The sequence below is a fragment of the Acipenser ruthenus genome, chromosome 5 (genome assembly GCF_902713425.1).
Source record: "Acipenser ruthenus chromosome 5, fAciRut3.2 maternal haplotype, whole genome shotgun sequence".
In the NCBI taxonomy this organism is placed as follows: Eukaryota; Metazoa; Chordata; class Actinopteri; order Acipenseriformes; family Acipenseridae; genus Acipenser; species Acipenser ruthenus.
The window spans coordinates 48,195,338-48,220,913 of record NC_081193.1 but is presented as its reverse complement, the minus strand read 5'-3'; the positions used below and the strand labels follow the sequence as shown (position 1 = coordinate 48,220,913).

General features: G+C 36.2%; 1 protein-coding gene across 1 annotated transcript in view; it reads left to right on the top strand.

Moving 5' to 3' along the window:
- LOC117403153 (spermatogenesis-associated protein 7-like) overlaps positions 1-25,576 on the top strand; it is a 105,021-nt gene that overhangs the window by 35,643 nt on the left and 43,802 nt on the right. The window contains exon 5 of the mRNA XM_034005165.2: positions 16,802-16,917. Within this exon, the coding sequence (XP_033861056.1) occupies positions 16,802-16,917 (116 nt within the window). The remainder of the gene's footprint in view (positions 1-16,801; positions 16,918-25,576) is intronic.

The following is a 25,576-nucleotide window of genomic DNA, read 5'->3' as shown; positions in this document are numbered from 1 at the left end:
GTGCAATTGTGCTCCTGAAATAATTTTTTAAAAAAAAGCATCTATAAACATTTTTTGAGTACATAAACACTTGTACGCATATAGGTATTCATTTCAGTTACACTAGATGGATGAACTATTGCTGAGACACCTTTGTAGCCCCTCTGGTTCCATGTGATAGCTGTTGGCTACTTCTATCACCCGGACAGTTTCTTGAGCTACAATGAGGTGCCATAGGTTGCATTGTGACTTGCTGCACTACAAAGACAGTCTGAATATTGTTACACTGCCTTGCAGACAGAGCTTTAAGATTGATGCTTTGGCAGGTTTCTGCAAAGGTAGAGTAGGAGTTCCATTTAAGAAACAGAGTAATTGAAATAAGTAGATTCCCAGCATACATCCCACTGATTCTAGGGTGTGACTCCCATCTATAGCTGTGGCCTGCCACACACTCCGTTGTAATTATTGTGGCAAATCCATGGACCTTAAAGCTAGGTTCCTCCAGAAGGGTTTTGCTGCACCCACAAATATTAAATGTTTCAATTTTGAATGGAATACAGTGTACATGGTATCCTCAACCAGCAGATCTCTCTCTCTGTATCACCTTTAATGCCTGAACTGTCACTGTTGGTCTTAGAGTAATCTGGATCAAGTGAGGTGGAAGCTACTTCCGTGTCACTGTCAGTGTTTGTGTCAGATGACAAGGACATTGAGTTATCATCAGCTGTAACAGGGTGCTGTATTGGACTGCTCTCAGGAGGAGCTGCTTGGCTTAGGTATGGGTGGTCATGCTGAGCTATAGCTCTAGCCTCTATATCTATAGCAACACAAACTGATACAGCCACTGTACATTTTGAACCACTTCTGTTCTAACACTTTGCAGGTTTTCAAGGATCGGTTTGACACCCTACACTGTTAGTTGAGGTTGGAGTTGCAACCTTCAAACAGAATAAACATATGCCTACAATGAGTTTACACTGGAAAAGCCTATGCCACTAATTACCTGCTATAGACATGGTTTCAAAGCTTTATTATTATTAGGTCTTCCAACATTAATTAATTATGAAAGTCATGTTGCTTTTACATATTCTATGTATCAGCACCAAACTAACAAATGGTCCTAATTGGTGGCATGATTAATTATATAGCAGGCAAAACCTGTGTAGAAATGCCTGTTTGTTATGTAATAATTTGTTATGCCTTCGATTGAATTCATGTTTACCATAAGAGGATGTTATTATTATTATTATTATTATTATTATTATTATTATTATTATTATTATTATTATTAATTTGCTTATCAGACACAAAGGTTACAAAGTATTAATTACAATAAAATTAAGTGCAAGTACAAAAATGTAAATACAAGTTACAAAGTAATACTATACAGTTAAGTGCAAGTACAAGAATGTAAATATAGTTACAAGAGCAATTACAATTTAGTTATAATTAAAGCAAGTACAAGTTGTGTATATACAAGCAGTGCAAATCAGATACGTGTTACAGTGACGAGCATATACAAGCAGTGTAGATACAGAGCAGTAATGCAATCACCCACTCAGTATGTATCCATTTTCTCCAGTGAAGCAAGTGTAAGAATCAGAACATAAGAACATAAGAACATTAGTTGTTAGTAGCTTATTGATCCCAGAATCTCATCAAGCAGCTTATTGAAGGATTCCAGGGTGTCAGCTTCAGCAACATTACTGGGGGGTTGGTTCCAGACCCTCACAATTCTCTGTGTAAAAAGGTGCCTCCTATTTTCTGTTCTGAATGCCCCTTTATCTAATCTCCATTTTTGAACCCTGGTCCTTGTTTCTTTTTTCAGGTCGAAAAAGTCTTTTGGGTCGACATTGTCAATACATTTAGAATTTTGAATGCTTGAATCAGATTGCCACATAGTCGTCTTTGACCATGACTGAATAGATTCAATTATTTAAGCCTGTCTGCATATGACATGCCTTTTAAACCCGGAATAATTCTGGTCACTCTTCTTTGCACTCTTTCTAGAGCAGCAATATCCTTTTAGTATCAAAGTGACCAGAACTGAACACAATATTCTAGATGAGGTCTTACTAATGCATTGTAAAATTTTAACATTACTTCCCTTGATTTAAATTCAACACTTTTCACTATACATCCGAGCATCTTGTTGGCCTTTTTCACAGCTTCCCCACATTGTCTAGATGAAGACAGTTCTGAGTCAACATAAACTTCTAGGTCTTTTTCATAGATTCCTTCTTCAATTTCAGTATCTCCCATATGATATTTATAATGTGCATTTTATTGCCTGCGTGCAGTACCTTACACTTTTCTCTATTAAATGTCGTCTGCCCAGTTCTGAATGTTGTCTAGATCATTCTGAATGACCTTTGCTGCTGCAACGGTGTTTGCCACTCCTCTGATTTTTGTGTCATCTGCAAATTTAACAAGTTTGCTTACTATACCAGAATCTAAATCATTAATGTAGATTAGGAATAGCAGGGGACCTAATACTGATCCCTGTGGTACTCAACTGGTTACCTCACTCCATTTTGAGGTTTCTCCTCTAATCAGTACTTTCTGTTTTCTACATGTTAACCACTCCCTAATCCATGTGCATGCATTTCCTTGAATCCCTACTGCAATAACATGTTCCATACCTCTACATCAATTTGATCAATATGCAACTCTTCTAGCTCTTCGTGGAATCGTCTCTTTGCATCCTGTCTAAGACTTTCTACAAGCTGCAAAGAACATTAATAATAAACTATGAAAATTACTACTGAACGGTTGTAAATTTAAGTGATGTTGATGTTAAAAATAATAATTAAAATACATACCTTTAAGGATTATTTATTGTTATTTTCTTTTAGGAAGAAGTGTGTTGCTCAACTCAGACACTGAGGTGCAGCAATAAAAAATAAACTAGAAACTGATAAGAAAACACAACACTCACAATGTAAAGGATGCTCTTTTATTAATTCCTTTGAGATGTACAGTTTTTATTTTCTTTTGACATATAGAATTGTGTACAAAGCTGTGTATCAATACTTTTAATGGTAAATGTATTATTGTATTTGGCCTAATTAAGTCTTATAACTATTATGTTATTACTAGGCCTGATACAAGATAAATATCGTTTGCATATTCATAGATCATTCTAGGTCAGAGGTCGGCAACCTAAGGCTCACAAGCAATACTTGGCTCTTCAAGCAACCAAATATGGCTCTCGAGTCTCGTCATTCACAAATACACACACCAAAATAAATAAATAAATAAATAAACAATTAAATGTACAACTGACCAACGTGAGACATGATATCTCGCTTTATTTATTTATTTATTTGTTTATTTAACATCCACCTACCCGCTGCTCTTATTGGTGCTTGTATTCCTGGAGTCCTTTTTGTTGTATTTTAATTGGTCGAGAGAACTGTCAACATGCAATATGCAGACACGTCACAATCAGTAAACCTGGGTTTTACTGTGTTTTTTTAAAGTTTTAAAGTGTAGTAGTGTGTAACTGTTTAGTTTTGGCAAAAATATTAAAAAGAGAAATTCCGTTATTTTCAGTCAGATATAGACTCAATGCAACGAAAACAAGTTTGATAATAGTGCTGGTAAAAGTCTAAGATTAGATTAATACTTGGTGTTAACATTTATACAATAACAAATTATAATAGTTGTTTTTTTTCTATTCAGTAGTGTAGCCGACTTCTTTATTCAATAACAAGAGTGAAATGTATAGTTTATTTTCATGTGTTAAATGAGCACGTAATTCCTGTTACCATAAATAAATAAATAAATAAATAACTTTGCCAAAAACAGCATCGTACTATATTATATCGATGGACTTACATGAATAATATTACTTACCAAGTGAGAAAGACGTTTGGGTGCCTCCTTTTTAGATGTTAAAGTACAGCAGTGGTGCTGTGGTGATATTTCATCTTTGAAAGCACTTTTCTAACATAACATCAACAACATTGTGTAGGCTATAGTGTGAGGATAGAGGTTCTAAACAATATTGCAACTCTGCTGCTGCTTGTAAAATAAAAAATAAAGAAGTGCTGACAAATGAGCAAAATCACATTTCGAATAGGATTGCGTGGATATTATTGAAGAAATACGTCTGACTTGCAATTCGATGCAAACAGATTTTATTTATCAAAAGAGAGAACAGGGATATTCACAGGACAGCAGAAGATGTATGTGTGTGTGTGTTTTTTTTAAAACACAAAACTAAACCAAAAAAAAAAAACACCTGACATCTTCATATTTTTTCTATATAAGTTTCTTTTATTAATATATGGCCTTCACTCTCTCAACCAAATAACTGATACCGATTTGCTGTTCAGTATTCCTGCCAAGATCAGACCAAGTGAACAGCTGATCGGAATTACTATTTGACAACGCACCTGGCGTGAATGTAGCTAATATATGAATGCATGTATTAAGGTGATTACTCGAATACCAAAAAGATCATAGAGTATTAAAATAATCTCAATGACTCGAGTATCTTGATTAATTATCCCAGCTCTATACAGGAGTGATTTCCAGCAATGGTGAATTACAGTTTGATAGGCCGCAGAATTTAAACAGCTTGTTTGACATATACCAATAAAAAACAATCAAAACAAACCTGAGATTACATTGCTTTCCCATCTATTTTATAATTTACAAACCAAAAAGTGTTTCCTATCACCTTTAAAACATGCATATGTCACTGAATTAGAATGTTAAACACGACATATTTACAGGGAGAACCTACTAGTCTATGAGCCAAAACTCAGAATGCCCTTAGTTTTTGAGTTGGCTGCAGCCCCTGACAGTCTAAGGTTTTTTAGTATCATTGTGTTCCTTAATATGTATAGATTCAATTTCTGCCTGTTGCCAAGCTGAATAATTGTCAGTTTAGAAGCAAAACAACCTATTTTGGACCTTCCCTTACTGCTCTTCAGACAATAGAACATTATCATTGCAGATAATCAAACCAACCTTCTTGTGTTAACTTATCGTGCTGCTTAAATATAAATATACTCCAGGAGTCACTACAGAAAGTTCTATTAAATATTTGTTTTATTTCTTGACGTTTACTTTTTAAAAACTTATTTTTGTATTGATACACCAGGCTTTTATCAGCATCTAGTTTGTTTGTTTGCGATTGCTTCCTGGCTTCATCTGGTAACGGAGGGGTGGGGTAGTGTGTGCACAAAAAAAAAGAACTCCCGCTTTTCATTAAAGTGTACAACATCCTCAAACACTCACAGGTCATGGCTGACCAACTAGGCCAAGAAGATTTTGTTGTGGTTTTTGATCAGGCCATCTATGCAAAAGCAGTAGATGTCATCTGGAAGAACCCTTTGGAATTCAAGCACTTTGTGCCTTGCATGGGAGGTTTTCACATAGCTTGTGCCCTACTTGCTTTAAAAGGAAAACAATTTTCAGATGCTGGAATCCTTCTAGAATCAGAAATCATTGGATCGGGATCTATCAATGGAATGCTAGAAGACCGTCCCTAAAACAGAGCAGTCCACATACATTAAGTTCTGATGGAAGCCCTAATGCGACTTCAGTGGGAAACATTTAGACAATGGCCTGAGAAATGCAGTCATGATGACACAAAATTTCAGCCATTAGTAGGAGTTATTAGGGAGATTTGAAGGCAGTTCACAAAGAATACTGTTGGAGTTTAATTTCAAATGCCCAAGTTTGATGCTTTGCACCAGTCATTCATCGAATTCTGCAAGATCGACAATGGCCCAAAGGCAGAATTCTGGCGCTCCTACATAGAAATGGTAACTCTGCTTTTGTCATTTATCAGGGCAACTCGATAAGGCAACTTGGAAGCATATTTGGACCGTGTGAAAGATATGCTCCTCTGGATGCACTCTTATGACAGGACCAATTATGCACTCGTACTGTTCTCAGATGGTGACACTAGAAGAGAGCCACCCTGATGCTTACAATCATCACAACAATTGTGAATTTGCTGTTCAGAGGCTATTGAACAGACCATCAACAAAGACACAAAATCAAAGGGAAGCATTGTAGGTTTCAGTCTGCGAAAAGGAGCTGTGGGGCGATGGATGCTGAATGCACGTAAACGGGCAACCACGACTGAAAACTGTTGGTACACGGCAGGAATAAATTACAACAAAATCAACCCAAAACATATACAGAGTAGGGATACAGAGTAGGGCAGCAGTGTGGAGTAGTGGTTAGGGCTCTGGACTATATTAACATTTCTATTGAACCTAACATAAATTGCACAGTAACAAAAAAAAAGATTCATGAACAATCAAAAGAAAAAAAAAAAACACATGATAAGAAAATCTCTTGAAAACGTTTCTGAAAGATCCATAACAGCTGTAAATTACTGAAGCTTAATTGGAAGTTACAGCACTTCCAATGATCAAGACTTAAACAAACTGCTGTTGGACACACAGCAACAGTGCCCATGGCTATCAATGGCACACCTACAAAAACACACACCACAAATACCTTCAGAAGCAGAAGTCAAGCATGATGTTGTGAGTACTTCCAGATAACATTAGTAGTGGATAAAGTCAAACTGAGTTGAATTTAACATTCTGTGACTATTGAATCAACTCAAAATAATTGCTTTCCTATTTCACAGATCACTGAATGACAAAGACTGATACACCTGCTTGTTTTTTGTTATTTTATACTAATTTAGTAGAATATATATATTTCTTGTTAATTGCTAACATGACTTTATTGTCTGCAACAGAAAAGTCAGGGTGGTGAGTTAAAATAACTGCTTACTCATTCTATCCTAGAATAGTTCTACTGATAATATTTAAGAAATGTCTCATAGAATCCAATTAAATACTGTAATTATAGTATTAAAATAAATGTTGACTTACAATTTTATATTCATCTGAAAATACATTCTGTAGCACACTGGTACTCATTTAGTACAGTGCCCTGGAACTGCAATTGCTTAGTAATATAGTAATACTAAAAGAAACTTTAAATCTTTTTTGAAAACATTTCAACTAGAAGTCTTTCTCAATGGCAGTATGTCAAATAATGTATTAGTACATATACTTAAGCAATAACAAAGGAGAGGGCTTTTCCATCTGGTAAGGCCAGCCTTGTGTCATTAAATGTCCTGAGCCGAAGAGAGCACCGTGCCTGTGTTGTTGCTGAAAGTAACCTGACTGCATCCAGTTGTTTGATTACTTCAACTCGTCATTCAAACATGGGACTAGTTGCTATTTTGGTTACTGTATTGACGCTGGCAGCAAACATTATTCTCGATTTATTTTTCAATTTTTTATTATTTGGCAACATTCAGAGGGCGTGTATAAGAACAGGGATTTTCTTTCATCAAGCTGAATAAAAGGTAAAATACACAAATACTGTATTCATAGATTTTCCGGGAGATTGATTTGGAACAGTGATAAAACATAGTTTGAAAGATAACATTCAAGGTCTTTTACCAGAGATTAAGTTCTTTATGTTGACCAAACAGGTTAAAGGAAATCACAAATCCATTTTGTAATGAATGTTCATACCATTGTGACACTAGTATAGAATAATGGAAATGTTATCATTGTCTACATTTACACAAAAATAGAGGTAACACAAGCTTTAATTCTCAAGCTATTATTCCTGAAAAAAAAATCCCTTGACCCTGTCCTTTTTATTATGAAAACGGTTTACAACGCTGTGCCTGCGGGGGTCATTTGATGGTAATTAACCAGTTCTTGCATAAACCCATTTCTACACAATCACACGTTGTGGTACTACAATATGTATTACTAATCAACACAACAAACAGATTTAACCACATTATTATCATTAGAAGATATGTATGTGGTCTTAATGTTTCCCCTTTATCTAATTTTCTTTTAATACAGGTGTGTTTATAATATATGTTAGCTCCCTTTGATGTAATACCAAGCATCACCTTCAAAGCCGGCATTAACTGAAACAGCTTTCTAATGTGAAACAAGTACAGTAATCCATCGCTTATCCACCTTACCCGTTTATCCACCGTGATCAAACTCTTCAGCAATGTTAGTTTATTATTGAACAGAGACGATTAGTTCAGATATTGTAGATCCTGTGCTTCATGCGCTGCCATTGCTGGTAGTGTCAGGTGAGCTTTTCAGTGTGTTGATATATAAATAAATCCTGTTCGCCTGCAGGGGGCGTATCAACTTCAACCTCCATCTCTCGATCTCCTGCCTGTCACTCAGCAGCGATGCACGCACCGACATGGCAGGTGGCTACTCTGTCACAAGCATTAATACCCTGTATCTTTCTAAACAAGGGATTTAGGGGAGCTCCCTAATAAAAGCTGAATCTCAAAACAATAATTGTGAGAATATAGTATTACAGCTGTGTATAATGGTATTTAAAATAGGATTCATTAACCTGAATTTGTATATATCCGCCCTTACTCTGGTCCCACCGCAGCCAGATATGTGATGTGCTAACTAAATAACTGTTACACGTTATGAAGGCACTTTTGTCTTGTCAAAATTAAAGACTTATTTTTTTCTAGCCAGCTACTTAAAAAAAAAGCAATCTACATCTAGCATTCACACAAATGCACATCTTTCTCATTCTACTGCTTGGTTTCACTGTTTAGGAAAAAAAATGTTTCCATCCTTTTTGCATTTTGCACTGCATTCAATATTCCTTACTTTTAGTACTTTTCATTTTCAACAATGTAAAATATGTGCTACAGTGTTGCCAGTGATATAGGAATATTATTTGTTTATTTAGCAGACGCCTTTATCCAAGGCAACTTACAGAGACTAGGGTGTGTGAACTATGCATCAGCTGCAGAGTCACTTACAACTACGTCTCACCCGAAAGACAGAGCACAAGGAGGTTAAGTGACTTGCTCAAGGTCACACAATGAGTCAGTGGCTGAGGTGGGATTTGAACCGGGGACCTCCTGGTTACAAGCCCATTTTTAAATTATTATTTTTTTTTTTATAAATTTAGTCGTTGCCAATTAGTTTTTATTATTTTCTCCCCACTTTGAAATGCCCAATTATTTTATTATGCTCAGCTCACCGCTACCACCCCTGCGCTGACTCAGGAGGGGCGAAGATGAACACACGCTGTCCTCCAAAGCCTGTGCCGTCAGCCGCCCGCTTCTTTACACACTGCGAACTCACTGTGCAGCCGCGTCAGAGCTACAGCGTCGGAGGACAACGCAGCTCTGGGCAGCTTACAGGCAAGCCCGCAGGCACCCGGCCAGACTACAGGTGTCGCTGGTGCATGGTGAGCCGAGGACACCCTGGCCGACCTAACCCTCCCTCCCCCTGGGCGACGCTCGGCCAATTGAGCACCCCCTGGAAGCTCCCGTCCACGGTCGGCTGTGGAATAGCCTGGACTCGAACTCGCAACGTCCAGGCTATAGAGCGCATCCTGCACTCTAGCGAGTGTTTTTACTGGATGCGCCACTCGGGAGCCCCCTACAAGCCCATTTCTTTACCCACTGGACCACACATATTGGTTGGCGAGGTTAGCTGCATAGTAACAGAAGTTAATGTCAAACAAAAAGAGGCATTATTTCTTGCTTGACATGTGAACTGCACCATAGTGTGAATGATCGAAAAAAAAATCAACATATTTTGTTATTGATTTTGTATTACTAAGTATAAAACAGCCCAGCTTGTATACTAATGAGCCGCTTTACACTGGAAAAATCAATATGTAGCACATTATAAATTCCATCACACAATTCCATGACAAACTGCCATTTTATTTATTTGTTATAAAACCAGTGCCACAAAATGAGTGACATTACACCCATTTTCCACCTGAAAAAAAAGTTCCACAGCAACTGTCAACAATAGACAGAAAAGAGTAAATGAGGCACAATAGAAGAACATTTTAACCCTTTGTGTTTATGTGATGTGATTCAAATAATGTATTTATTTTATATGCACATTATATAATGATTTTGGTAACTGTTTAGATTTAAATGCGTAGTTATAAATTTCCAACAAAACAGGAGCTAAACATTTCTTTTTTTCGTCAGGCACATTGTCCATTGCAGTTTTAATTTCCTCCAAGGTAATTGGGATTTATCTTGGTGATTTCATTTGTTTAGTTTAAGATTCCCCCAAAAATCATTCATTTTTTATTTTTCAGCTTTGTTTTGGGAAATATATAAATGTGTGCAGTGGCCTGCTGTAGAGAGCAGAGATCTGGTAAAAAGGAGATCATAACAGTGTGCGGTGGACTGCCATCAGTAGTGGGCAGTGGCCTGCTGTAGAGAGCAGAGATCTGCTGAAGTGAGAGATGTAGAATGCATTGCTGTGAGGCTGCTGCAAAACCTATTGATTTGATCAGCAGCGGTCTATGAGTGTATTGTCTATTGCAGGGTAGGAGGCTGGTTTGACTGAAACGCTGATAAATCAAAAGACATGGTTTCCATACCTGACTGGCAGCTCACATCGAATGAAATATTAACCTGATTTGAAAATACATGACTTTCGCAGGGAAAGGACCAGCTAAAATATAGAACTTGTGGTATTATATTGCCATCAGGACGTTATGATTAGAATAAAACTGTTGGCATTAGAAAATGTTGCAGGGTAGAATAGATTTGATTATTGTGATCAATAGTCCACATGACTGGAATGTTTATCCTAAATGCTCTGATGCTGTATCATGCCAACATCTGAAATCTGGCGATCTTCTATAATTTTGCTGTGAATCTGTTTAGAAAGAGAATGACGGTGGATCGTATTTGGACAGAGGAAAGTAAAATGGGCTGTGGATGCGCAGCTTAATGTAGCATGCAAATAGGATTCGGTACCTTGCGAGCATGTTCTGAATGGAAAAAAAAGATGTATACAGTGGCTCTCAAAAGTATTCACCCCCCTTGGACTTTTCCACATTTTATTGTGTTACAACATGGAATAAAAATGGATTTAATTAGGAGTTTTTGGCACTGATCAACACAAAAAAGTCAATAATGTCAAAGTGAAAAATAAAATCTACAAATTGTTCTAAATTAATTACAAATACAAAACAGAAAATAATTGATTGCATAAGTATTCACCCCCTTGAGTCAATATTTGGTAGAGGCACTTTTGGCAGCAATTACAGCCATTAGTCTATTTGGATAAGTCTCTACCAGCTTTGCACATCTGGACACTGCAATTTTTGCCCATTCTTCTTTGTAAAATTGCTCAAGCTCCGTCAAGTTGGATGGGAACCTTTGGTAAACAGCAATTTTCAACTCTTTCCACATATTCTCAATTGGATTGAGGTCCGGGCTTTGACTGGGCCACTCCAGTACATTGACCTTTTTGTTTTTAAGCCACGCCAGTGTGGCTTTGGCTGTATGTTTGGGGTCATTGTCCTGCTGGAAGATGAATTTTCTCCCAAGTCCCAGGTCTCTTGCAGACTTCAGCAGGTTTTCCTCCAGGATTTCTCTGAATGCTGCATCCATTTTGGCCTCTATCTTCACGAGCTTTCCAGGCCCTGATGCAGAGAAGCATCCCCATAGCATGATGCTGCCACCACCATGCTTCACGGTAGGGATGGTGTTCTCAGGATGATGTGCGGTGTTAGGCTTGCGCCAAGCATAGCGCTTAGCGTTGAGGCCAGAAAGCTCTATTTTGGTTTCATCAGACCATAGAATCTTCTTCCACTTGGCCTCAGAGTCTCCCATATGCCTTCTGGCAAACTGTAGCCGAGATTTGATGTGAGTTATTTTCAACAATGGCTTTCTTTTTGCCACTCTCCCATAAAGGCCAGTTTTGTGAAGCACCCGGGCTGTTGTTGCCGTATGCACAGTGTCTCCCAGCTCAGCCGTGGAAGACTGTAACTCCTTTAGAGTTGCCATAGGCCTCTTGGTGGCATCCCTGACTAGTGCCCTTCTCGCCTCGATACTCAGTTTTTGAGGACGGCCTGTTCTAGACAGATCCACAGTTGTGCCATATTCTCTCCATTTCTTAATAATGGACTTTACTATGCTCCGGAGGATATTCAATGCCTTGGAAATGTTCTTATATCCTACCCCTGATTGGTGCTTTTGAAGAACCTTATTCCGGATTTGCTTTGAATGTTCCTTCGTCTTCGTAACCAACTGTGGGACCTCCCAGAGACAGGTGTATTTAACCTGAAATCATGTGAAACACCTTAATTGCACACAGGTGGAGTCCATGCAACTAATTATGTGACTTCTAAAGACAATTGGTTGCACCAGAGCTTATTTAGGTGTGTCATAGCAAAGGGGGTGAATACTTATGCAATCAATTATTTTCTGTTTTATATTTGTAATTAATTTAGAACAATTTGTAGATTTTATTTTTCACTTTTCACATTATGGACTTTTTTGTGTTGATCAGTGGCAAAAACTTCTAATTCAATCCATTTTGATTCCATGTTGTAACACAATAAAATGTGGAAAAGTCCAAGGGGGTGAATACTTTTGAGAGCCACTGTAGCATGTCAACTATAATTTGAGCTATAACATTTGTTTTAAAGATCGAAAGAAAATTTCCTTTCAACAACAAACATGAGTCTGGCCAAAAAAATAATACTTCGCTGAAAGTATGCTGAATAAGTGAAAGTAGGTTAAATACACAAATCAAAATACATTTTGGAGGATTTTACAGTATTGCATCAGCAATGCTAGAAACCCCCAACAAAAAAACAAGCCCAGTACTATTTTGTAACATCTTAAATTGAATGTGATATATTTAATTTTACAGTTACACTGAAGAGTACATCAACAATAGTAATTGCAGGCACACAAAGCGAATGTCATCAGCGAACATAACACTCAAAATATTCTGTTGATTTCACACAATGGTAACATTTGAATACAGAACAAGTGGCTTCTTCTGGCTAAAAAATCTTGTAGTTATGTATCATAGTACTTTTGCACCATTATGTGACGATAAATGCAACCTTCCAGTGAAAAGACATGATGCTGTATTTTCCCCTGTGTTAATTAGATGGGCAGTTTGCCCACAGTTTGCACAAAGGGAAAATCAGGCCCATGATGTTTCACAGTTAAGCAGTCATATTAGCGCTTGTTATAAATGGATAAACTTGACACACCACACACTAATCAGCTTTAGTTTCACGATCATAATAATAACACCCCTGCCTTAGTTTTGTAATTAGCCCTTGGCTCAGTGACAAATATGGCAAGTTGGATTGTAATATGATGATGGCTGACTTTACTTGGAGAAAAACAAAAGGATCCCTGTGAAGTATAGGACTTGATCACATTCGTAGGCAACTGCAGTAGCTTCACTGGAGGAACGAATGAACATGATTTTTAATTTTTTTTGCTATTTCTGAAAAACAAATGCCAAAATCAATAGAGTTTGAAACATTTAAAACAGAAGTAAACATGTACATTTATATAAAATAAATCAACAGATAATACATAAGTTAATAATGTATTATTATTATTATTATTATATTATTATTACTAACAACTGTTTCACATAGCATTTGTGTTTTAATCATAATTGTGGTTGTCTTCAACTGTGTTTACTACTCGTGGTCATTATAGGCTGAAGCTCCTACGTGCCCCTTACTCCTGCTCTCAGGCCGAGTAGTTTGTGCGTGGTATCTCCTCATCTTTTGCCATTTCAGAATGTGATTATGTTCGGCGTATCTGTGGGAACTCCTATTTCTAGCTAAACCATGCCTACTTTTAATCCTGCACGCCCTGAAGCGCCTATCTGTGCTCCAGATGTGTGCACGCTTTTCTCACTCGTTCCGCGTAAACCCTACTTCACGATCATAAGTCCTTTGAGAATATGCCCCTGAAATAGTAAAATGTCACAGGAATTTTACAAATTTGTTTTTGAATATCCACAAGTTACTGCATGAGAACATAAGAAAGTTTACAAACGAGAGGAGGCCATTCAGCCCATATTGCTTGTTTGGCTGTTAGTAGCTTATTGATCCCAGAACCTCATCAAGCAGTTTCTTGAAGGATCCCAGGGTGTCAGTTTCAACAACATTACTGGGGAGTTGGTTCCAGACCCTCACAATTCTCTTTGTAAAAAAGTGTCTCCTATTTTCTGTTCTGAATGCCCCTTTATCGAATCTCCATTTGTGACCCCTGGTCCTTGTTTCTTTTTACAGGTCAAAAAAAGTCCCTTGGAACCTTTTAGAATTTTGAATGCTTGAATCAGATCGCCACGTAGTCTTCTTTGTTCAAGACTGAATAGATTCAATTCTTTTAGCCTGTCTGCAAATGACATGCCTTTTAAACCTGGAATAATTCTGGTCGCTCTTCTTTGCACTTTCTAGAGCAGCAATATCCTTTTTGTAGCGAGGTGACCAGAACTGAACACAATATTCTAGATGAGGTCTTACTAATGCATTGTAAAGTTTTAACATTACTTCCTTTGATTTAAATTCAACATTTTTCACTATATTTCTTCAATTTCAGTATCTCCCATATGGTATTTATAATGCACATTTTTATTGCCTTACACTTTTCAATATTAAATGTCATTTGCCATGTGTCTGCCTAGTTCTGAATGCTGTCTAGATCATTTTGAATGACCTTTCCTGCTGTAACGGTGTTTGCCAATCCTCTTATTTTTGTGTCATCTGAAAATGTAACAAGTTTGTCTAACTAACCTAATGTATATTAGGAAGAGCAGAGGACCTAATACTGATCCCTGTGGTACTCCACTGGTTACCTCACTCCATTTTCAGGTTTCTGCTCTAATCGGTACTTTCTGTTTTCTACTCCCTAATCCATGTGCATGCATTTCCTTGGATCCCTACTGCGTTCAGTTTGAGAGTTAATCTTTTATGCGGGACTTTGTCAAAAGCTTTCTGGAAATCTAAATAAACCATGTCACAGGCTTTGCAATTATCCATTGTCGATGTTGCATCCTCAAAATCAAGCAGGTTAGACACGATCTCCCTTTCCTAAAGCCATGCTGACTGTCTCCCAGGATACTGTTACCATATAGGTAATTTTCCATTTTGCATCTTATTATAGTTTCCATAAGTTTCCATATAATAGACAAGCTTATTGGTCTGTAGTTACCTGGTTCAGTGTTTTTGTGGATTGGTATTATGTTTGAAATTCTCCAGTCTGTCGGTACAACCCCTGTTGACTGTTACATGATCTTGGTTAGTGGTTTATAAATAACTTCTTTCATTTCTTTGAGTACTATTGGGATGATCTCATCCAGCCCAGGGGATTTGTTTATTTTAAGAGCTCCTAGTCCCTTTAACACTTCTGCCTCTGTTATGCTAAAATTATTTAAAACTGGATAGGAACAGGTCGACATGTGGGGCATGTTGTCCGTATCCTCCTTTGTAAAAACTTGTGTAAAGTAATCATTTAATATATTTGCTATTTTTTTCTCTTCATCTATGATTTTGACATTTGTATCTCAGACATATTACTTCATCCTTGAATGTTCTTTTGCTGTTATAATATTGGAAAAGCTTTTGGAATTGGTTTTAGCCCCCTTGGCAATGCTCATTTCTATCTCACTCTTGGCCTTTCTAACTTCCTTTTTGACTTGTGTTTGCAGTTCCAAGTACTCTGTCTGTGTACTTTGTTCTTTGTCCCTTTTAGACGCTCTGTAAAGTGCCTTTTTTCTCTGATTTTTTTATTTTTTTTATTGATCTATTAAAGCATTTTGGCCATTTTGTTTTAGATTTAGATTAGTCTACTTTTGGGATGTTTTGCTCCTCTAGTACTACCTTTTTTAAAAAATCTTTCTTTCTTTTTCTGTGGATGTTTTCTCTATTTTACTCCAATCTACTTCTTTTAGTCTCTGTTTCATTCCTTCATAATTTGCCTTTTTAAAAACCTTAGCTTTAGTCACTACTTTTGGGGTTTTAAAAAGTACTTCAAATGAGACCATGTTGTGACCTGAGTTTGCCAATGGTTCTCTGACTTTTGTTTTAGTTATTTTGTCTTCGTTATTTGAAAAGACTAAATCAAGGCATGCCTTCCCTCTAGTCGGTGCATTGACAAATTGCATTAGGAATTATTAATAATAATAATAATAATAATAATAATAATAATAATAATAATAATAATAATATGAACTTGCGATTGTAAAGTGACCCCAGATTGGATGTGCCTCCATGATACATCAACAGTCGCTTGCACAGTTTGCATTCAACTTTTTTTTTGGTCGTCTGGGCATTTAACAAAAAAAATCCCAAACAGCAGAGGGGTTTTGAGACATTTCTTTCAGTACAGCTTACGCTATACAGCGCTTTGCTGTCGAGATGTTGAATGAAGAAATTTGCATCTGGTTAACATGAGCTGGAGGGGGAGGGACAGACGGTGCTCAGAAATTAAAATTCTTAGTGTTAGTGTATATTTTTTATGTTTCAAACATATTCTACCATAGCACTTCTCTTACACTGTCTTGTACACAAGGTATTCAGTACATATTTTACTGAAGCACTACAACCGCTATAGGTAGGTGCTTTGGATAATATACCCGGCTCCATACGCGGCAGCGGCGCCATATAGAGTTGTTATGAGAGACATTTAATGTGTGATTTACAGTATTCACACATTGTCAAACGATTTGTGTTAACAGAAAAAAAAACCAAAAAAAACACATACAGTGTGTGAATGGCGTCTGATGAACCTTCGAAGGTTTAAAACAATCTTCAAATTCCTGGCTAGCGAATGAACCTTCGAACCTTCTAATACAGCCCTACAAGAAAACATTATTTGTTGACACATGTGTATCTCAGGACTTTTGGCACAGCTTGGGTGCCATGGTTGAACGGCTAAAGAATTTACTGTAGTTTGCAAACAACATACATTTAAAAGGCCGCAAAAAATGTATTTTTGCTTTCTCTTTAATAGATAATGACCAGCAAAAAAGGGAGAGATTAAAGGTGGCAATAATGAAATACCAGAAAGAGTTCCAGCATGTGATGCTTTCCACCAATCATAGATCGCCTTCCCCAGAGGCATACAGAGTGAGTACTATAAAGTGTTGCTATTATTTTAGATAAAATATTACTGCTTACAATATAAGCGTCCAGTAAATGTACTCTGTTGTTTGAAATGACTGTTGCTTTCATAATCACTTCAGTAACATCTCCATTCTGTGTGTAATTTGGATGTATAAGTTTAAAAAGTTTTATTCTTGTAGGCTCAGCACCACAGTCTCTCCTGCTGACCTAGCTTTGATTTATTTCCTGAGGTGGGAGATCAGTAGCAATAACAATCCTGCCAACTAAAGTTCTGACTCGATTGTGTAAAGATAATTTGCTAGTATCTTTTACCAAATTGCAAAGATTTATATATATATATATATATATATATATATATATATATATATATATATATATATATATATATATATATAAGAAAAGGATGAGAGGGTTAAGAGAGTACCATATAAAGTGGGCAAATATATTGGTAAAGATAAAAGTGAAATCGCAAATAAAGAAAATAAATATTCAGTCTTAAAAAATCCGTCAGACAGAGGACCAGACAGACAGAGGACCAATCACAGGGGAGACACAGAACATGCCCACAAGCAGGCTGGCATTGCAGACACAGACAGACAGAGGTAAACAAAACTAGTGGTGGGAAATACAGAGCGGGAAGGCAACACACTTACAGTACAGGAATTAAAGTACACCACAAATGCACAGATTGTTACTATATATATATATATATATAACATGGTTTGTAAAAATAACAACCTATGATTGGTTAAACATCATCGTCTATATAGTGTATAGCACAGCTTGCATACTAATGAGCTATTTTGCAACTGAATAAATCACTATGCACCACTACATTCTAAATTCCATGACAAACTGCCATTTTATTTGTTATTAGTTACAAAACCACAGCCAAAAATGAGTGGCATTTGACCTATTTCCTTTAATATATTTGGGGATACAACTCCACATAACTGGTACAACACCAACTTTCTGAGTGAAGACAGCAGTCCACCTGAAATAAATAAATAAATAAAATAAGTGCACCAGCAAGAGTAGACACATAACAGTAGATGAGGAACAGCTAAATGAAATAGAAGAAAACAAAGATTGAAAAAAACACACAAAAAAACTACAGCATGGGCTGGTTAATGTACATAAAGAAAACAAAAATGGACATTCATTTTATGGAAAATAAGTCCAAAAAATCTCAACAACATTAAGGGAATTTTATGCCAGTGCAAAAAGTTCTTTTTAATAAATGCTCTATATGTGGAAATATTCAAATAAATTATTGTTATTATTATTACAATTGCACAATCTTTTTTTCCGATCTTTGTCCTCAGTTTTTTCCAATCTTTGACCTCAGTTTTTTTTCACAGAAGTATTTTTTTTAAATAACTGCACACTAATAATAATAATAATAATAATAATAATAATAATAATAATAATAATAATAATAATAATAATAATAATACATATTTTTTTCACAATCTTTTCTCTGTTTATTCAAATAAAAGTATACAGTTTTATAAATGCTTTTTTGTACACAGTTTATACAGAAGATCATTGTTATGGAGGACTATATTTATAAAACGTTCATTTTAGAGTGCTTCTGTGGAAGGATACGTAAAAAAGGAAAACTTAAAAAAATTCAGTTAAAATCAATAAAAATTATAGATAATTGTGCTGTAACATTGAAGTATATAAGCAATAGGACCCCAATACCCAAACGGTCGTATAATGCATGGTAATGCCCTCTGTGTCGGGTCTTATTGCTTACACACACACACACACACATTCATTTATGGTGTAAAGCATTATTTGTAAATAGTGGTCAGACATAAATTAATATTTGTCATACCATATCAAATATTTGACAAGTGGAACCATGCCCAATACTGTTGCATGGGGATTCCAAATCAGTGTATTTGTGATAAGCATACAACTTGATTTATTTTTTCAGGATCTACAGCAATCAGGTCATGTTGTTAGGTAAAAACACAAATACAAGTTCTAATTTGTTACTCTCAATACTGTTAGTCATTTTGAATGTTAAACACAAGCTTTCAGACTCTTGACTGACCTCCTCTCGACCCAGATGCATGCGCAGGTGGAGAAAAAAAGAAGTAGTGGTTAAAGTTATCAACCTTCGGAATATGAATACGTCACAGCTATACTGCTCCACTGTTAACACAATAGCTGTCAGTCTCTATGAATTTCCTTATTCCCACCCTCCCGAGCCATTGATTTGTCAACATTCACACTGAACCCACCCCTGGGATCCGTAGCAAACAGCTATTGGTTAGAAAGCCGAGTAAACTTATCAAGTCTTCCATTTGTTGTAACTGCAATGATATAATAATGCAGGTGACTTTTTGCTTTTTTAATTGATGCAAGCAGCACTATTTAATACTTTTGTATTAAATTTGAATTGACACAATGGATTTGTAAAAGCCAGTGCAGCTGGAACTATTGTCTAAGTATGGTTTGGGAAAGAAATGTTCAGTAAAGCATTGAAGATATGTTCTTGAACTTGTTTGGGTACTTGATAAGCTAAAATAAAATAAGTTAATACAGATGTGATGTGGGATGTATAACGTGATTTTATTACTTTTTCAATTTTAGAAATTCTGAAAAACTGAATAGTTTCTAACAGTTTAAGTAAAAGTGAAAAACAACACTAAAATTGTTAATGGGATAACATGTTGCAAACAAGGGTTATTTCAAACGTAAACCTGTGTATCTTTTTTTTTTTTTTTTTTTTATCGGTGTTGAGCACGTAGGGAAAAAGTCAATTGGAAAAAAAGTATTTTAAACACAAAAAGGTGTTTTCCTAAAACTGAAGTCTCAAAAAGACTGGATGGATTTTTACGCCAGTGCGACCTATAAAACGGTTCTTATGGTAATTGTCGTTCTTCGATAAATCGTGTATGTCTAGAGACAGACGGGTTGTCCAAAACAATGATTAAAATAACAATAATAATAATAATAATAATAATAATAATAATAATAATAATAATAATATAATCCAACACACATTTATTGTGCTCAATTTATTTTAAATGTATAAATCATTATGCTGGAATAACATGAATGTGTCCTTTGTAGACATGACATTATGTAAAAAGTAGTAAAATTAAAAGAATACCTAGTGCACTTTCTTTTTACTTTGGCCTATAGGCTACTGGTAACACACAATAAATCATGCTGCTGCATTCTCTGTACACATTACTGAACACTGACAGCAATTAAAGACTTCAAATTCAGAATTGTAATTATTGTAGACCACATCTTGCATTTCAAATCACTGTAGTCCATCAGTGTTTCAGAAAGCTTCTCGCCCTTTTCCAACCATTTGATTGCAGTTAGTTTAAACTCTGTTTAGTATGAGTTTAAATGTCATCTGTTAATCATGCTCTTAATTTTAGTAATTTAGTTGGCAACTTGTATCTGTTCTTCTGTTTATTTTCGTCCTGTTTTTGGCGTCAGTATATCAACAGTCTCTTTGGCTCATGCAATTCACAGTGAGCTCGCGTCACACCTAATTAGTTATTATCTGAATGTATGGCATAATGCTGTCTGTATTAGCGAGGTACTACTGTATATTACACCATTGATCTTCTGGGCCAAATGGGTTGATGGTTGTGCTTAGCATATACTATTATAGTCACACTCTTAACTGCTGCATACAATATATCTATATGTGTGCATTTATGGAGAGATGTATCTGGACTATATCTTAACTTTATAAATCTTAGTTATTTAACTTCTTTAAATTGCTAAATACTGTGCGTGCCAACAAGAGCTTAATTTTCAAACCTTTGAAAATACAAATATTCTGGGTCAGTGCTCATCACCATTACTAAATCAGATTGGCATCTTCTTAATACACTCCCATTCCAATAAATCACTGAGGCTGAACTAATTTATTCAGGACATGACATTTTATGCTTGACAGAGACTTCGCTGGCCAAAACGACAACCTGTCTAATCCCCTAGAATTCAGCTTTTTTCAACAACCACTGCTTGTTAAGGGTCATTTACAAACATATCCTAGTTTGAATGCTGTATAGGTACTAATAAGGACCCCCACCGGCTGGCATTGGTATATTGTTTACTGACTTTTAAATCCAAAAGTTTTTCTTTTTTTTTTTTTTTGTGACTAAGCATTTTGTCTTTGTCCTGTATTTGAAGCTACCACATTTTATAAGTATATAATGCACCATCCACACCATTTCATAAATAAATTTGGGACAAGTCCTGGACTCCCTTCATTTCGGTGATTTTTTTAAAAAGGCATACCAATATTGGCCCTGGTTATCTCAAAAGCTTTTCTCCTCCCCTATATTAATATTTTTTGTACAGTCACCCATACCTTGTCTTAACTCCCAGAGACTATGCACCACCCCACCCTACTTTAAAAGTAACAAAATAATATTGTATATAATAATAATAATAATAATAATAATAATAATAATAGCACAATCAATTGTAACAGATAATACAAATACAAGTATTAATCAAACCGAAACGTGCAGTGTAAAGACTTTAAGATTAACTGTACCAGTGCAGTATTCAGAGCAACACAAAACAGCATAGCAACTAGTAAAGATATATCTATAAATTATACAGCAGTTAATAACTGTATATGTTACAAGTAGTAAATATGTATTCACATTAATTGTACAGTAACTAGTAAAAATACTTTTATATTTATTACGTGATAACTAGTAAAGATGTACAGTATTTATATAAATTTGAATCAAGTCAAGTCCTAAACAGGATATTATTTGAACCCTCCCCCACAGGGAAGCAATATACACATAAGTAACTAAACACAGTACACTAGGACAAAATGAGGACAGTGGGTGCTTATCATGAATGCAGCAGTTTTGAAATCGATGGAAAATTATTCCAGTAATCATCAAAAATCGCAAAATAAATATATATATATTTTTTAATAGACTTTTTGTCCACTACATGTCTGTCCTTAAAATAATTAAGTATGTTTGGGTGGTTTTATGTTTAGAGCTCTAAAGTTATTAGAAATCGCAAAAGACAATGAAATCTGTCATATTAACAGTATGATCATTTCTCAAAATATAATATCAATCTCATCAAATATAATTTGAGCTACATCGTCGGAGGACAACGCAGCTCTCGGGCAGCTACAGGCAAGCCTGCAGGCGCCAGGCCAGACTACAGGGGTCGCTGGTGCGCGGTGAGCCGAGGACACCCTGACCGACCTAACCCTCCCTCCCCCCGGGCGACGCTTGGCCAATTGTGAGCTCCCGTCCTCGATCGGCAAAGGAATAGCCTGGATTTGAACTCGCGACTTGCAGGCTATAGAGTGCATCCGGCACTCACGTGGAGCGCCTTTACTTGATGCGCTAATCGGGAGTCCCTAAATATAATTATTTTGATTGTAAAGTTCACTTAGATTGCATTCAGCACAAAAAATCTAATATTTCTTAGTAGATTTCATTGTATAAAAGTTTTTGAAAGGACAAGCGGCACACTTAATTTTGAGACTGTCACGTGCGTGGCGCAGCCATTTTCGGTTGCTGTCTTCCTATTTCGACCCAGCCCCGTCGTCCAAATTATATTACACTTAAAAATGTTTTTTTAAATACATGTAATACCTTTTCAACTTTGAGACAATTGCAACTGAGCAGTTTTTCTGTGACAGATCAGCTGTGTCGGTGCTACACCCTTACCACCTTCTACACGTAGTGAGATGTGCGGTTTTCAAGAGGCTGGCTTGTACACATAAAACATCAATCCTCCAATTTAAAGCGGTCGTTTAGCTTAGAATAACATTTGTTATTAAAATGCGTTATTCATTTAGTACAAATACATTGCCAATTGAAATTACGGAAGCCCAAAGTCGGCAGAGGCGTAAAACGAAAATCCAAGATGGCCACCGGATAAATACAGAAGCTACATTTGGTGCTGTCAGAGATGGCATTGTTGGCGTGTGGGTGGTGATGTCAAGTTCAGGAAGCAGTAGTCAAAAACAAAGTATGGGCTGAAACTGAAACTGCGTTCATTGTTTTATTAAAATAATAAAGAAACAGTTTAAACAAACAAAAACACTTCTGCAAAACAAAAGGGTGCGTTGGCCAAACAAATAAACAATAACACAAACAAGTATATCGGTATATAGCAATTGTTTTTCTCTTCGGACACTCCTCCTCCTGATCCAAGAGTGGGTCCTTATATTCATGGCTGGAGCCTTAATTACCTATTAATAAATTACCTTATTAAGGCTCCAGTCACATTGCCACAAGGGTTCTAGGGAAGGGGTTATAAGACCGGCTTTTTCGTCGGTCTCAAACAGTAAATAATAAAAGACGGACGGTGCTCGACCGCCCGCACATAAACACAATAATGATTAGGACGGACGGCTTCATCCACCCACCTACAAATACAATAATAATAATAATAATTATAATAACAACAAATGAAAACATACATAAATAAATACCAAAGGGTGGGCACTTTGTCACAGGTGCATACAAAGGTGTTTTTGCACGTTTAAAACTTTTTTTGTATGTTTTCATTTCAGATAAGTTTAAGTTATATGACAACTGATTACAAAAATTGATTTGATCTTTTTTTTGATAAAATCTAGAATTACGTTTGACCACCCTAATATAAGCAATAATCGTATACAGACTTTATGCAAAGTTTTGAACAGTACAGCTATGGCCAAAAGTCTTGCATCAACCTAAAATGATCTAATTTTGCTTCATAAAAGGTGAAATGAAACCTGCTGAATGTTAAGTTAACATATTAAATTACATACCGCTTTGTCATTTTTCATATACTTAACGAAAAACTGACATTTCAAAATCTAACATGTAAACACATGATTTCCAAAAGTATGTCACAAATCTTAATATGTGTTACTCAATTAGAAGTAATCAAAAGGTGACAATTAGAAGTGCAACAAGTAAATTGAAGCTATATAAGCATGAGTTTTAGATAAATTTTGTAACTTCAGAGCAAGCCATGTGGAAGAGTCATGCCTCCTCGGAAACAAGGCGTCTTTTGGAGAATAGTCTGGTGTCAGGGGATTGCCTTAACTTTTGCTAATACAAAGACTGGACCAATAATGACTGGGTCAAAGTAATTTTCTCTGACGAGTCCTACTTCAGTTGTTTTGGAAATCGAGGTGGATTAAGAGTTTGAAGGCACAAAGGAGAAGCCAGAGTGTACCAACCAAACGACGAAGCATCAGGAAACCTGTCCATATCTGGGGATGCTTTTCTGCCAAAGGCACAGGATCCCTACACGTTTTATCCAAGGATACAGCTATGAACAAGAACTGATACCTGAAAACACTTCAAGACCACCTCCTCCCTACAGCTGAGAACCATTTTCTTAACGGTGATATCTACTTCTAAGATGATGGAGCCCCTTGCCATTGAAGAAAACAAGTGAAATGTCAATTTTTACATGCAAATTTTCTGGATCTTGAGCCTATTGAGAATGTCTGGGGTCTGATCAGACAGGAAGTCAGAAAAAGTCAACCATGCAACTGAAATGAACTAGAATTAAATGTAAAGGCTGTATGGACGAATCTAAAGGATAAGTCAACCCTTCAGCGTCTCATTGAGTCCAAGAGGATTAAGGAAGTCTGAAAACACAATCGAATACACTGCAAATACTAAGTACTACTATTATGGCTACCGTTACACTTTTACAATATCATTTTGTAATTTTTTTGATTACATGATGTAAATAAAAGATCTAAATTATATTAATACATTTTTTTTTTTAAATGATGTCTCAATCCTAAAATTTTAGGCCACAGCTGTACTGCCCAGTCCCTGGGACTGCCCAGTCCCTGACCACATTCCGGCGCCTCCTTAAGACTCACCTCTTCAAACAGCACCTGTAGAACTCCTCTGTTTGTATCCTGGGACACTATCACCCTTCATGTAAATGTGCTTTATTCTGCTCTTATCTGCCCCCTATTTTACTGCATTTAATCCTGTACTTCAGAATACTGTAATCTGCCAAGTGTTTAACCTGTAGTACTTTGTATTTAATCACATCCTGATGTAACTATCACTATTTAATCATATCCTGATGTAACTATCACTATTATCTGCTGTATTGTTGAATTGTGGTTTGTCACACTTGAACAAAAGTTATTGTATTTCTTGCTCTTATTGCATTACTTGTATTGTAACACTTGAAATGTATTTGCTTACGATTGTAAGTCGTCCTGGATAAGGGCGTCTGCTAAGAAATAAATAATAATAATAATAATAATAATAATACTTACTACTGTAACTTTCCTTAGGGGTTAATTAAGCTCAGTCAGCTACAGCTGCAGTTAGATAACCAAATACTCTTAACCTCCACTGAATTAGGTTAGCCGTCTCTCCCAGGTCTCTCAAAGTTTTGTTTATAATTACTTGATTAGTCGCAAGCATAAAAAAACAACCACAGATTTCTTGCAAGAAAATAAAAAACATAGACAAAAATAAACACTACGCTCCCTGCACAGTGCATTATGGTTGGTCCCTGTCAACCTCTTGGTTTCACTCCCTCTACATTCCATCTCATTGCTCTTGTAATACTAAACAACATAAGTTGGGCCACACGATGTAGACTGGGTGACCATAGACCACCTTGGTGGTTTATGTAGGCCACCACTGATGTGTTG